Source organism: Poromitra crassiceps, assembly GCF_964638095.1.
Source record: "Poromitra crassiceps genome assembly, chromosome: 1".
Taxonomy (NCBI): Eukaryota; Metazoa; Chordata; class Actinopteri; order Beryciformes; family Melamphaidae; genus Poromitra; species Poromitra crassiceps.
Genome location: NC_139623.1, coordinates 97,012,626 through 97,027,907, shown reverse-complemented (window position 1 = coordinate 97,027,907; position 15,282 = coordinate 97,012,626). Strand labels below are relative to the sequence as shown.

The 15,282-nt window shown below is 42.9% G+C and overlaps 1 protein-coding gene across 1 annotated transcript in view; it reads left to right on the top strand.

The window, feature by feature from the left end:
- Window positions 1–291: 291 nt before the first annotated feature.
- map7d2a (MAP7 domain containing 2a) overlaps window positions 292–15,282 on the top strand; it is a gene marked incomplete at its 3' end in the record, with an annotated part of 19,845 nt that continues 4,854 nt past the window's right edge. Inside the window, exons 1-9 of the mRNA XM_083631928.1 lie at window positions 292–325; window positions 3,637–3,738; window positions 4,269–4,355; window positions 4,485–4,562; window positions 8,328–8,491; window positions 10,134–10,230; window positions 12,077–12,166; window positions 14,531–14,634; window positions 15,215–15,282. The exon at window positions 15,215–15,282 is cut by the window's right edge and continues 48 nt beyond it. Of these exons, the coding sequence (XP_083488054.1) occupies window positions 3,645–3,738; window positions 4,269–4,355; window positions 4,485–4,562; window positions 8,328–8,491; window positions 10,134–10,230; window positions 12,077–12,166; window positions 14,531–14,634; window positions 15,215–15,282 (782 nt within the window). The 5' untranslated portion in view covers window positions 292–325; window positions 3,637–3,644. The remainder of the gene's footprint in view (window positions 326–3,636; window positions 3,739–4,268; window positions 4,356–4,484; window positions 4,563–8,327; window positions 8,492–10,133; window positions 10,231–12,076; window positions 12,167–14,530; window positions 14,635–15,214) is intronic.

Here is a 15,282-nt window from a genome sequence, read left to right as displayed (position 1 = left end):
GAGGAGCGTTGTCTCTTTCCTCCATCCCTTTATCCATCCTGGAACTGATACTCTGTTCACATCATCTAGCGTTCAAAATGACCTTCAAAGTATCTGGTTGAGTGGTTTATTTTTGGCCTTCAAGGGGGTCTGCGCATATTGCTGGGCTAGTGGAAAACGGATACCTGTGCGATAACGGGTAGCCTACGTTAGCTGGATTGACACTGAATCGCTGCTGCTGCAGAGAGTGTTTTGGGTGACAGCGCTCCCATTCATTTGGGTGCAATCCGCCGGTGACAACGAACCATGGCGAAGACAGTCCATCCAACGCCTGCTGTAATAACAGGTATGCTCAATGGAACCCCGTTGCAAGGCTACAGATAATACTGTTGTATGCTGTCGGGCTCTGTGTTGTAGGCGTGGAGTGCGCTTCATGGCAGATTCACAAATGACGCAACTACCATTTGGCTTTGATGTAGTACTTTAGCCTGTGCTCAGAGGGCAGTGCTCTGTACTGTCTGCCCAAAGCTCCCTATGCTGCTGTTGTTTCCACTGGATACCGAGGCTCATATGATGCTCTAAAAGCCATAATAACGGATTTTTTTTCTGTTTTAAAATAAACCTAAAATGGCTATTGCTTATTTGTATGAATGAAGTGATCAATTGCTAAACTAGAGAGCTTTGATGCCTCTTTGGGTGTTTCTGCATACAGCCCACATTGGCAAGGTGTGATTAAATGTTCTCATAAAAGAGTCACTCCAAAGCAAAATGCTCATGCTGTCGTTTTTGCTGATGACGCGACAGTTCAGATGTGTTGGGACAGACTCGGGAGGTTACTGAGGCTAGATTTGACTGAGAGGGCTGTGGCACAGGGCCTGAGGATTACATCATGTTCATCAAACCATTCTGTGATCACTTGTGCCCTGGGTTAGGGTTAGCATTGTGTCATGCATAGAGACCACTTCCATCAGGGTGGAACTGCTTCATCACAGGATGAAGATGGACATTTTCTACTGAAGTCTGGCTTTGACTTGATGTCACCCCCCCCCCATCCTTCCCTGAAAGGTGCTACAACACTGAATATTAATATTCAATTATCTTATTCCCATAGACAGCAGTGGTTAGGTTTGTATTAGTGAACCATAGCCTGCTTTATTGGCAGAAATGAGAGAGTAGATTTTGGTATTGGGGAGAGATGCAATGTGCCTATGATGGGACATGGGGTTATTTTCAAGCAATTTTGTTTGATTTACACTGATTATGTTGCAACATACTGTATATTAAACAACGCTCTGACAAATAAGTGCAAAAAAAATCTGTTTCAGTTAATTGTCAGCATTCTGCTGTGTCTGTGAGAACATTGTTTATTGTTCACAGATTTTGAATCTGTGAACAGATTGACCCAATGAACGGTCCTAGGCATATAAATATTATAGGGTATGTGAATTCTTAATGCACCCCACACCATAACAATCTAACAATCCACAATACTTACAGTATCTCAGTATAGTTTGTTTTCTCTGTTTATTTTTGTGTTTATTTGAGCATGTATTTATACACAATTCTTAGTCAACAATTTTTTGTTTTGTTTAAGGAGTAACATAAGGTACAATAACAGACCAGGTACAGATAATTATGGCCCAATTCCACCGCAGCTAGTAACGCGGTCCCGCTCCGCTCGACTCGATAAATGGTCTCATCCCACCGTTAAAAACCGGCCCAGCCCGGTTTGATTTAGGGCTGAGTCGTGCTACTTTTAGTACCTGCCTCGTCGGGGTTCTATTCTGCGAAGCCGGGTTCATACGGTGACGTGAAAACATTGTAGACGACTGATTGGTCAGGCAGAATCGTGTTTACTGTCTATCCTACTGACTGTCAATGCAGCGCTGCATACCAGTTTAGTGGGGGCTTACCTTCTCTTCTGTTATGTTATTTCCATCAGTCTTTTGTGTTGCTGCCTTCGGCGCTGGTGAAATAAAAGCGATCTCCTTGCTCAGCTTTAACATGCGCTCCTCGGGAAGCCCTTTGTAGTTGGCTCCGCTAGGCCGCAGGCGAAGCCGCGGTCTTGCCTGTTGAGCTGCCGCTGGGGTTCTCCTCGTAGCGCCTCTCCCGTCCCCGCGCAGTGCATGCATGTGAGTTTGAGTAACAACAAAGTGATATCCATTCTCCTAGCCGATTGTCACATTTGCCCATGTACACTGTAGGTCATTTAGAGGCACCAGTATTTCATAATCAGTTTAAAAGTTCTGTGTATTGATTTCATTTTAACGTTATACTTATAGCCTACTTCGGCAATGGGCGGATGGCAGATATGCGGTCGCTATGATGACCAGGTGTGGGCGGAGGCAAGTAAACTTGCTATGGAAACAGAGTCTATATCAAGTAGAGCCGAGTAATACCAGATAGAGTGGAGCTGTACTGTGCTGTTATATGTGGTGGAAATGAGCCATAAGAATAATCCATAAGTGGAATGTGGAAATGAAAGAGATCACTGAAATAGACAAGTTATTTGTATTCATAATATTTTATCACATGAGCATGTCTCAATAGACTTTACAGAGAATCAGCTTACCTAGATCTAACTGATCAACAATCAACTATACAGAACATAATTATGTACGACAAACACAGCGAAACAAAGCACAAGACACAAAATAACAGATTTTTACAAGATAAAGTGAAAAGTGGTTGATTTGGCTTATGTTTAGCATTAGCCTATGTTTAGCATTTTTTCAGTTAAGAAAATCTTAAATCAGTAGATCAGGAAAGGACTTGCAAAGCTTTTTCTACATCAGCCAATACACAGTAAGAGGGATTCAATCTTGTCTGCCAGTCCTGACTGCAAAGAGAGTAATTCACTTCATCAAACGAAGCAAGGCAATTTAGTTGCACAACTCTATCCAGTGAATTTGTGAAATTTAATGAGGCTACTGTGTTTCACATGGTAGGTGAGAGACTCTTTCTAAGTTAGATTACACCAACAATATAGCCCTACATGCAAAAAAAACAACACTTTTTTATTGTCCTTTTCCCCCCTTATATGTTGTCAGTTGGTCTTATATTTGGTGCCTGATTTTATAGACTGTAAGGGTTAGGTGGGAGAGCAATAATAATGTGCCTTGTATATTAATAGGCCCTGTAGTGTATTATTGAGAACTAATATTAATTGCTCACCTAAATTAATTGACTACAATAGGCATCAGTGGCTAAAACAATTTTATAACCCCCCATTATCATCATTCAATCTTATTAATTTATTTCAATTTGTGATACAATTCTTTGCAGAACATCGTCCAAGTTTTTTTTTTTTATGTATTAAGGAATTCATTAACACATGGATTAAGACATTTGTTTATTTTATTTTTGGCCATTTATGTCTGCATAATTGTGCAACTCCATAATCCTCGTCTCCAAGGCAAGCCCTATACATAGGCTACTTTCTCTACATTAGCTATTTTTCTGTTTATTACAGTATATGAGTTGATATGTGATACTGTATGTGTAGGTTTCAAATGTGAGTTGTGCACATTCACGGCATCGTTTTTTGGCCGTATCAACAAAAATAATCCATTCATACATCATCTACAACTGATGTCTGAATTGTATTAATGTATGAATTGGTGATATTAATATGAAAACATTTGTTTTCTCTCTTAGGTGAAGCGATGGCACCACCATCAATCAATCTACTTTCGGAGAAGAAATCTCCCAGCAATGGTCAAAGCTCTCCAGCCCGAGTAGCATCTGGTGGAAGAACTAGTGAGTAACCCCCTCCAGCTTGTGCCTCACAACTCACTCCTTCACACACTCCTTCACAGTGACTTCATCTGGATGAAAAGCACTCTTACTATACAATGATGCATTTGATTATTGCTTATTGCATACATATTGTAACATAATATGGGATTGTATTGCATATCGGCTGCATATGGCTGCACTGTTATCGGGCTTTGTGCAGCCACAGGGACCATAGCCAAAGCTACACAGCGACGATAACAGAAAGAGACATTCAGCATATATCCGGTGACTATCATACCAAGGGCAATTCCTTCAACCCCTCCGCATATTGCTGCAGTTTGTCCTTGGCATGGGCTGCGTGGCATTTTGCAACACAGTGTGCTTTCAACCTTGGATGGATGTAGTGCAGCCTCACACAGAGCTGAAGACATTCAACTGTTTCCCCCTGCTGGCAACACAGCAGTACTGCAGGTTAATGCTGTGATGCTGATGTCATTTGTCTTCAGCTCAAGCTGAGTGTGCTTTCTCTCCTTCACATTCGGTGATGTCAGCTCCATCCAACACAGAGAGGAAGCCGCAGCCAAATGGGCATCCATCCCCTTTACACTTGCCAACTAGCATCAATAACAACCACACAGGTAAACCATGTAAGTGTGGCGGTCATACCACTACCTTTACTGAAGATGCATGTCTTGCCCATGTTGTTTGGCTACACTGCCTCCGGTGTCACTGCCTTTTGATCTCTCACCGCGCTCTCTCTCTTTCAGATATGGAAGGCTACATGAAGACAGATGACAGGATGCGTTTAGCCAAAGAGAGACGCGAGGAGAGGGAGAGAAGCCTGGGTAGGCCAATGACTTGTTTTGTTGTTTTTGACAAATGTTGGCACATTTACAAGTGGTGAGAGGCTGACTTTGCAAACCCATATAAGCTTTGTTTGAACTTTTACATTGACTCCTTTATGCTTGCCATCTCACCTGACATACCCCCCCTTCCTCACGACTCGCATCAACTCCTCTCTGCCCTCAGGTCTTGTTCCGCCTGCTCTAAAGACTGCTAGAGTCAAGTCTCTGCTTAAGAAACCCCCCCTTGACCCTACTGCTATTCACAACTACAGACCTGTCTCTCTTCTCTCAATCCTTTCCAAAACCCTCGAACGAGCAGCGTCTGACCAACTTTCTCTCTAGCTCTCCCAGAATGACCTCCTGGACCCTCTGCAGTCCGGTTTCAAGGCTTCTCACTCCACTGAGACTGAGACAGCTCTTCTTGCAGTCACAGAGGCCCTTCACACTGCTAAAGCCTCATCCCTCTCCTCTGTCCTTGTCCTCCTTGACCTGTCTGCTGCTTTCGATACAGTCAACCACCAAATCCTTCTCTCCATTCTGTCTGACCTCGGCATCTCAGGTTCTGAACACTCCTGGTTTGCTTCCTATCTCTCTAACTGCTCATACCGGGTCTTATGGAGAGGATCCCTCTCCAGATCCTGCCCTATCACCGGTGTCCCCTGCTTTTCCTTCTCTATATCAGATCTCTTGGCCATGTGATCTCATCTCATGGCTTTTTATGCCTCCGCCGGCGATAGCCAGGCCGGAGGCATTATGGATCCGGGTTGTCCGTCCGTACGTCCGTACGAGGTTCGTTAACGCGATATCTGAGGAACGCCTGGACGGAATTTCATCAAATTTGCCTCAAACATCGACTTAGACTTAGATTAGATTTTGGTGGTCAAAGGTCAAAGGTCAAGGTCACTGTGACCTCTCGAACGCCATTTTCAAGCTTGTTAACGCGATATCTCAGGAATGCCTTGACGGAATTTAATCAAACTTGTCTCAAACATCGACTTGGACTCAAAGATGAACTGATTAGATTTTGGTGGTCAAAGGTCAAAGGTCAAGGTCACTGTGACCTCTCAAACGCCATTTTCAAGCTTGTTAACGCGATATCTCAGGACTGCCTTGACCGAATTTAATCAAACTTGTCTCAAACATCGACTTGGACTCAAATATGAACTGATTAGATTTTGGTGCTCAAAGGTCAAAGGTCAAGGTCACTGTGACCTCTCGAACGCCATTTTCAAGCTTGTTAACGCGATATCTCAGGACTGCCTTGACGGAATTTAATCAAACTTGTCTCAAACATCGACTTGGACTCAAGGATGAACTGATTAGATTTTGGTGGTCAAAGGTCAAGGTCACTGTGACCTCTCAAATGCCATTTTCCAGCTTGTTAACGCGATATCTCATGAATACCTTGACGGAATTTCATCAAATTTGCCTCAAACATCTACTTAGACTCAAGGATGAACTGATTACATTTTGGTGGTCAAAAGTCAAAGGTCAAGGTCACTGTGACCTCTCAAACGCCATTTTCAAGCTTGTTAACGTGATATCTCAGGAATGCCATGACGGAATTTAATCAAACTTGTCTCAAACATCGACTTGGACTCAAGGATGAACTGATTAGATTTTGGTGGTCAAAGGTCAAAGGTCAAGGTGAGCTCTCGAACGCCATTTTCAAGCTTGTTAACGCGATATCTCAGGAATGCCTTGACGGAATTTAATCAAACTTGTCTCAAACATCGACTTGGACTCAAGGATGAACTGATTACATTTTGGTGGTCAAAGTTCACGCTCACTGTGACCTCTCACACACCCAATTTCCAAGCTCTGTAACGCAACATCACAGGAGCGCCTTGACGGAATCTCTTCCAATTTGCCTCAAATGGCGATTTGGACTCCAGAATGAACTAATGCGGAGGCATAAGTCCGCGTTGCGGTTGTTCTAGTCTTATCACTGCTATGCCGATGACACCCAGCTTTTCCTTTCCTTTCCCCCCTCCGACACCCAAATCGAGGCTCGCATCTCTGCATGCCTCAAAGACATCGGTTACTGGATGTCTGCCCACCACCTCAAGCTCAATCTTGGTAAGACAGAGCTACTCTCTGTACCTGCAATCTATGGTCAGGTTCCAAACCTCTCACCGCTCCCTCCGCTGCTCCACCACTGCAGGACGCCTCGCCCCTCCTTCGCTACGGGGGCTCAAAAGTCGCTCATCCCGGCACCGCAATGGTGGAATGAGCTATGGTCAGGACGGCCGCTTCACTGCCAATCTTTCGGCAAAAACTTAAAGTCCCTGGAAACCAAAATCCACAAAATCCTCCTTCTAACTATTAAATTTAGGGTCTTATGTGAGTAATTGTGTGCCTCAGGAAGTAGTTGACATTACTTTCAACCCTAACCCCAAAAATCGACACTTTTCTACAAGGTCTGGATTTCCATTTCCTCATTGAAGAGAGCGGTGCGCGCGGTGCTAAAATGCATGATCTTATCACGTCATAAGATTTAATCGAATCACACACACGCATGCACGCACGCGCGCACACACACATTGACACACACACAGTAGCGCTGTGCACTCGCAGCGGCAGAGATCTCTTCCTCTCTGTCAGTAAGCTATGCGCCGAGCAACGCGTGAACACACACACACACACACACACTCCATCTCTCTTTCCTTCTCTCTCTCTCTCCTCTCTCTCTCTTTCCGTTAACGGAGAGAGAGGTCTCCTCCGAGCAGGTCTCCTCCAGCAGGTCTCCTCCGAGAGAGAGAGAGAGGGAAATTTCCCCTGCTGCAGACGGGATACGCCCACACAGTCCGCGGGAGAAAATACACTGTAAAATCGAATTGATTCTCATGACTTTTGCCATGACTGTCAAACCTAAATTTATATACTTTGCGACGTTCATCATCGTTCAAATTTGGCTGGTGGCTTATTAACATAGGTTCCTGTGATGTGATGAACTCAAAATGCTAAATAATAATAAAAAAAAAATCTGGTTTCCAGGGACTTTAAAACACACCTTTTCAGGCTCCACCTGGACCCTTCTTGAACTAACATCTTTCTCTCTCGCTCAAAAAAAACGTATCACTCTATTCCTTCAAGAGTTGTAGCTGTCATAGATTATGTTGCATAGTTGATTTCTCTATTGTTGACAAAATGTTTTATTGTAAGTGGCTTTGGATAAAAGCGTCTGCCAAATGACGTAATGTAAATGTAATGTAGGGGCAAGCACATACAGAGGCTGCAGTATTTCCCTTAGGTCCTTGCTGAACCGTCCATGTCTGTAAAAACCTGTGGTGTCATGCTATCCTTTATAGGCCCGCTGATGGCCCATAACTTACTGCTGCTGCTCTGGCTATTTTTCAGTGCAGTTGCCTTGGAAGATTGCTTTTTCCATTACACATTTCCCTGTAATTGAAATTGCTTATGGAAGCGTTCACTAGCTAGTAGGGAATTCCTTTCGAGTTCACTGGTTTCCTGATAAGGTAAGCTGTGTCACTTTAGAGTATGTCACGTTACCAGAGCTGTCCACAGTAGTAGGTCTCCCATTCACTGGTGATCTTGTAGCTCGAGGACTGCCTCTTCATCACAGGGATTTGTATCTTTGTGATTTCTTGTGTATGGATTGAAATTCAAGATGGAAATCATTGTAACACAGATAAGTTGTTGTAATTGTGAGTTGAGAATTAGCTGAATAACATACTGGCAAAAACAGTAGTTGTCCCACTTAATTTATCCATAAAACCTGCTAATGTTAATTGTCTTTCTCAGCGGCAAGGGAGCAGCTGATCAGAGAGAAGGAGCGCAGAGCGAGGCTGCAGTACGAGCGCACAGTGGAGGAGCGCTGGAGACGCCTCGAGGAGCATAGACAGAAAGAGGACCTCCGCAGAGCTGCTGTGGAGGAGAAGAGGAGGCAGCAGCTTGAGGAAGAGCGAGTCAGTCAAGTTTAAGTTTGATTTGATTTGAAGTTATAATTAAGTGTAGGTTATTTTCCATTTAAGATAAGATAAGATAAGATAATCCTTTATTTGTCCCACAAGGGGAAATTTCAGTGCTACAGCAGCAAGTGGACAGGGTTAAAAAAGAGACAACAACATAATAGCACGTATAGTCAACAACAGTAAAAACAGAATATAGCAATTACACAAGTAAAAATTGCATAAAAAAGTAAAGAATTACATTAAAATGTGCTGGATAAAAGTGCATTTAGTAGCCAATTGAGCCAAATGAGAGCAGCAATTTAAACCGTTGTTCACTCAGGAGTGTACAGAATTAAAAAGTCTGACAGCCGCTGGGAGGAAAGAACTCAGAAAAGTGCGAAAACGCTCCCTCACACACTTTGGATGGACTAGTCTGTTAGTGGTGAAGGAGCTCTCCAGGGCTGTCACAGTGAAAACGCTCCCTTACACACTTTGGATGGACTAGTCTGTTAGTGGTGAAGGAGCTCTCCAGGGCTGTCACAGTGAAAACGCTCCCTCACACACTTTGGATGGACTAGTCTGTTAGTGGTGAAGGAGCTCTCCAGGGCTGTCACAGTGAAAACGCTCCCTCACACACTTTGGATGGACTAGTCTGTTAGTGGTGAGGGAGCTCTCCAGGGCTGTCACAGTGAAAACGCTCCCTCACACACTTTGGATGGATTAGTCTGTTAGTGGTGAAGGAGCTCTCCAGGGCTGTCACAGTGAAAACGCTCCCTCACACACTTTGGATGGACTAGTCTGTTAGTGGTGAAGGAGCTCTCCAGGGCTGTCACAGTGAAAACGCTCCCTCACACACTTTGGATGGACTAGTCTGTTAGTGGTGAAGGAGCTCTCCAGGGCTGTCACAGTGAAAACGCTCCCTCACACACTTTGGATGAACTAGTCTGTTAGTGGTGAGGGAGCTCTCCAGGGCTGTCACAGTGTCGTCAGAGGATGGGAGTTGTTCTCCATCATTAAATAGGTGCACACAGAGTAGGTCTCTGTAATTTGCATGCATGGGTGTGCATGTTTTCAGTGATGCTAGTGTTGAGGAGTTGGAATTCATGTATGTTCTTGAATAGGTTGGCATAAATGGAAAATATCTTTTTTTAACTTAACTTAATCCATTGCAAATCAAAATATAGCAGTGTAAACAAACTCCAGTGTTAACAAACATTAGAATTGCAAATTAACCTTTCACAACCTGCACAGCCTCAGCAACCTGCCCAGCAGCCTGCCCAGCCTGCCCAACCTGCCCAGCCTTTCTCATATTATGAAAATCCCATGTTATGATGAAAGGTTCACACAATACACTTATGAGCAAGAACAAAGACACATTTTAAATGATCTTATACTAAGGTAAACAAACCAAGTGGTGAGGTGACATGTTTCAATACAGGGGGCTTTAAAAGGGAACACCATTGAATCTAAACTATCTTATCGCTCTTACTCAATTGTTATCCCAGTTGTTTAATTGCAGTATTTTACCTTTTATTGCGCTATTATTTTATCTCTTTTTATCTTTTCTATGATCTTACTACAGTATTTCTTATTGTTATAATGCTTCCTATTTTTAAATGTCTGTCCTTTTTAACACTATCTATGTTGTACTGTGAAGGAGCGGCTAGAGGCCCTGATGAAGCGCTCACTGGAACGCAGCCTTCAGCTGGAGCAGAGGGCCAAACGCTGGAGCAGGGGGTGTGCTGCAGGAGCAGGTAGGAATAGAGTTTAGAGTTTGTAGGAGAGAAGGCGGTATGAGGAGATGTAGACATTGTGTGAATGATAACAAAGTGCATGGACGAAGATCGTGTGTGTGTGTGTGTGTGTGTGTGTGTGTGTGTGTGTGTGTGTGTGTGTGTGTGTGTGTGTGTGTGACAGATGGCTAATGAGAAACTGAGCATCAGCAGGAAATGGTAATAAAACGTGTCTGTTCTCTTCAGAAGGATTGCATTTTGATATATTGCTGTGAGCAGTGTTGGGCAAGTTAAAATGTAATATACTACATATTACTAGTTACTTTCATTTGAAAGTAATAAGTTACTTTACAATATTACTGTCTGTGTAGAGTAACCTGTTACTTATTACACTACTTTTGCATTACTTTTACCAAAACAACAGCAGCAGCAGAATGACATCGCTGCCCCGGAACCATCCCAAAAAATTGCCCAAAAACTGCCTTCAAGTCGCAGTGTAAACAATCCAAAATTCTAAATGTTATTATTTTCCTTTGTTATTGTCATCTATAGTAGTTATTTGCATAAAAACACACAGTTTGATTAGGAAATTATTGTATCTTTTTTAAATATGTGCTTTGATTTAATAAAATGTAACTCAATTTGTAACTTGAGTTACTTGCCAAAGTAACTGGTATAATATTACTGAAATCCTATAAGTAATAAGTTATATTACTGAGTTACTGCTAAAAGTAATATATTACATGTAATATGTTACTTTTGTAACGAGTTACCCCCAACACTGGCTGTGAGATACAGTGAGTAAGTGTGTGTGTGTGTGTGTGTATGTGTGTGTGTGCGTGCGTGTGTGTGTGCGTGTGTGTGTGTGTGTGTGTGTGTGTGTGTGTGTGTGTGTGTGTGTGTGTGTGTGTGTGTGTGTGTGTGTGTGTGTGTTAAAGAGAGCCTTTCTCTTGGCCTGATCATTGCCTGCAGCCTGGCTGCTGAGAAACATGGCTGCATAAATGCGTGTGGCTTCCTGGTTTTCCACAGAGATGGGATGCGATTACATACCCACACTGGAATGTAGCGATGTAGCAGTAAACTACTACAGGGTAGACCAGTTATGAACTCCAGTAGATGATCAAAATAATGCAGAGTAGGGCTGCAACTAACCATTATTTTCATTATCGATAAAACTGTCAATTATTTTCTCGACTAATCGATTAGTCGTTTGTTCAATAAAATGTCACAAAATGGTGAAAAATGTTACTATGTCACTTTTTTCCCTAAAGCCCAAGATGGCATCCTCAAATGTCTTCTTTTGTCCTGACCAACAGTCCACAACCCAAACATAATCAGTTTACTGTCATAGAAGACTAAAGAAACCAGAAAATATTCACAATCTGGAATGAGAGAATTTTTTTATTTTTCCCCATTAAAAATTAGTCTAAACGACTAATCGATTATAAATAGTTGGCGAGTAATCTGTCGATCAATCGATTGATCAATCAATCGACTAATTGTTGTAGCTCTAATGCAGAGAATCATCAATACCTTTATACCGGTACCAAACATTTAATAAATTCTTAAAATGATGTCGAATAATAAAAAGTGTGTTTTATTTTCTTTGAGTGGTTTATTTTTTTCATATAACTGAGTTGATTCTACTTACTATACTGTTGTATACTCTTAATTTACATCAGACTGACCTACTAACTAGACTCAAACTAAGTGCGTACAGTGAGTTTAAGTTAGTTTACATCACTACATCCCTGCTGGTATGTAAAATCCAGTCCCGGTCTCCACAGTTGGATGAGGAAGTCCTCAGGTAAACTGTTCATAACGCTGTGCTGTGTCTGCTCTGCTCTGCTCCGCCCGCCCCCTATAGGTGACAGTGAGAATGCCCCACTCCCTTTCTCTGCTGCCTCCGCCTTTCCCCATGGCATTGCCTCCCCCCTTCCTGCTGCCAGCGAATCTGGTAAAGACAAGTCCCCTCCCCAATATCTCCCCTCCCCAATATCTCCCCTCTTGTTCATCCCAGATCACCGTGCTCATTTGCCTTTGAACGGGCTGACGTTTCAACTCAAACCAAAGGCAAATGTGTGCGTGTCCCGTAATGCATGCAGATTGAATGAAACAAAAAGTGCATTGTGTGTGGGAAGAGCAAGCTGCTCTGTGGTTGAATTTGTAATGGTTGTCTGGTGTGAAATGTGATGTGTCTTTGTGTGTGTACTGTATGATGTGTCTTTGTGTGTGTACTGTATGATGTGTCTTTGTGTGTGTACTGTATGATGTGTCTTTGTGTGTGTACTGTATGATGTGTCTTTGTGTGTGTACTGTATGCGCTAGTCGTCAGTGTGTGCTGTGTGTTTGCACTCTACTGCAGTGGATTTGATGTGGTAGCAGTCTTGTTTTACTCAGACAAGAAAGACTGAGAGAGCAACACACTGTGGAGAGAGGGGGATGTTCACGCACTTTAATCAATTTGCAGATGTCACTCTAATCCTTCTGCAGCCTATATAGTGTGTTGCCGACATGTACAACTAACATCTCTATTTTAAATAGTCTTCCTCCACCCGGAAATGCTGGTCTAATTATAATCTAACCTCATTTTAGGCAGAGCCCTGCTACATCATTTTCATCATCCTAATGTCCTGGAGGGACCTTCGTTCTTCCCTTTCTTGTAGAGGCCAACTCTGCAGTATGACACTGCACATGCAAGCGGACCACCATGGAAGAAAAAGAGGACAATAAGGAAATACACAGGCCGCAGCTATTTCATAGCCTGAGTCTTGCTGGTGGGAAGATATTTTCATTGCTTTGCACTCTTTGTTTCACAGCTGTTCGAGGTCCCCACCACTCCTCCAACACCCACCACGCCATCTTAACGCGATAATGTGTCATATTTCCTTTCGGTAGAGAATTGTCACTTTCATTATGTGCATGTCCATATCCATTTCACAGCAGTCAAGCTCCAGGATTAGCTGCCCTGGGGATCTGCAGGGCTATTATTCCCCTCTCTTTGTGTCAATGACTGCAAACTGACATTTGGTCAAAAGCACTTGAAAACAATGCATTGAGATAGCTTTTTGTGCTTTATAGATGCGTTAGATGTATCATTTTTAGATTTGGTTTTTAAAATAGAAGTAACTACGTGGTGCTGACTGTGGATCCCCAGAACAGTTTCATTCAGATTCATCATAACATGACCTTCTATAGAAATATGTGCACTAAAATACACAGAGACGCAGCTATCCCACTGAGGTAACTCTTCAGAGATGCTGAGATACAGATGGAGTGGCAAGAGATGGCATGGCAGTATTCCTCCAGGATGTAAATAATGTTCTGTTTTTGGAGTTGTACTATGTGTTTTGTGTTTAGGGTCTTGGCTTTTGTGATTGTGAGTCTGTGTGAAGGTCTGTGTATATTGTGTTGGTGTTTTGGGTGGGCCAGGAGAAAAATGGCTACATGTTGTGAACAGGATCCGGGATTAGTGTGTGCTGGCATGCTGGCGTTGCACCACACCGCAGGGAAGCGTACAGACTCTGCTCTGCTATAAATGCTTGGCAGTCAATAAGTCACAGCTAACATGGGACTGGGTGAAGGTGTCTAATGATTACGGTAATTAGTAACAACACTAATGATTGGACTTTGACTTATCCACACACCCTCTCATATCTGATTGTAAGCCAAAACAATCATGCTGCTAGTCTAAAGACAGTGGAGGCCAAGACTTTTGGGGTTTGCTCAGTTTCCCAGTATGACCAGCCATGCCTTGTATTGGGAGATCAGTGTCCCTTTCTTTATTTTCCAATTTGAGAAGTCCACAGGGACAAAGTAGCCGATTGGGATTTGATGTTAATAAAAGTAATCGTGCAGTGTTTTACTGTTGCACAATGAAATACACAAAGTAGCCTATGATGAAAAACAACAAAATAGCTTATGTTTGCTGTAGTATTATTATTTTTTTGTATCTGCTATTGCAGCGTGGTGCATCTCCACTACTAGATTGGTCTTCATATGCTTTCTTGCATTTTGGTTAAATTGGTCAATTGAAATAGACATTGACTTTTTCAACATTCTATATATGACATATATCCAAATATAACATATGGCCAACTGATATTCAAGATTTTGGCTTTAAATGCAGCAGACTTTATCACAAGCTGTACTATTTAAACTGTCTTTGTGTACTAGCCAACTGACTTTGATTGCAGAAATGAGTCTGTAGGTTACAGTTGGGTGCAGCACAGGCATGCCCCCTAGATTCTGTGTTAATATCTCTTTTTCACTTGTTATTCATCATCTGGTCTTGATATGCATGCTGTCTGTCGACACGCAGCGCCCTGCAGCCCTCACAGGTCGCCGTTCCGGGGCTCGCTGAACCCAGCTGACCACAACAGAGCCGGACTTCAGGGCTCTCAGTCTACTCCCAACACCCCTAAGGTCAGGCCTCTCTGTCCCATGTACTTAAAGTATGGCTTTACCGATTATCAACGCACTTTGTGTTATTATAATGTTAATATAAGCAGATGGGCAGTGTTTACCTTCGCTATATGTTCTCCACGAAGAAATATCCTCCATTTGTCCGGCTTGCAGAAACTCCGCCCCGCCAGCTGCAAGTCATTAAGGCTCGTTAAGGCTCTCAATGTGATTCTCCATGCACATACTTAAAAAATAAAAATAAACAATAACAGCCGCCCTGGAAGCCGAATCGACAGCCCTTGGAGCAGATTCCACGTCTCGAGCAGAGCTCCCGCAGTTGCGTTATGGCGCGTTGTGACATAAAACGCGTCACAGCGGGGCGTTTTGCCAGAAGAGGAAATGGGAGCTCTCCGTGTGGAAAACATATAGCGAAGGTAAACACTTCCCATTTGCTTATATTAATGGCATTATAATGATACAAAGTGAGTTGATAATCAGTAAAGCCATCCTTTAAGATGAACTCTTAAATCACTCTGAAATCTTGTGTGTGTTGGGGGTTAGTTACACTTTAACGCTGACATTTTCTCTCGTGGTCTTTCAGAAAGAGCGGCTGCGCAGAGAGAGAAGGACTGCATCTCCAGGTTTCAGATCACCTGTGAGAAGAGCAGA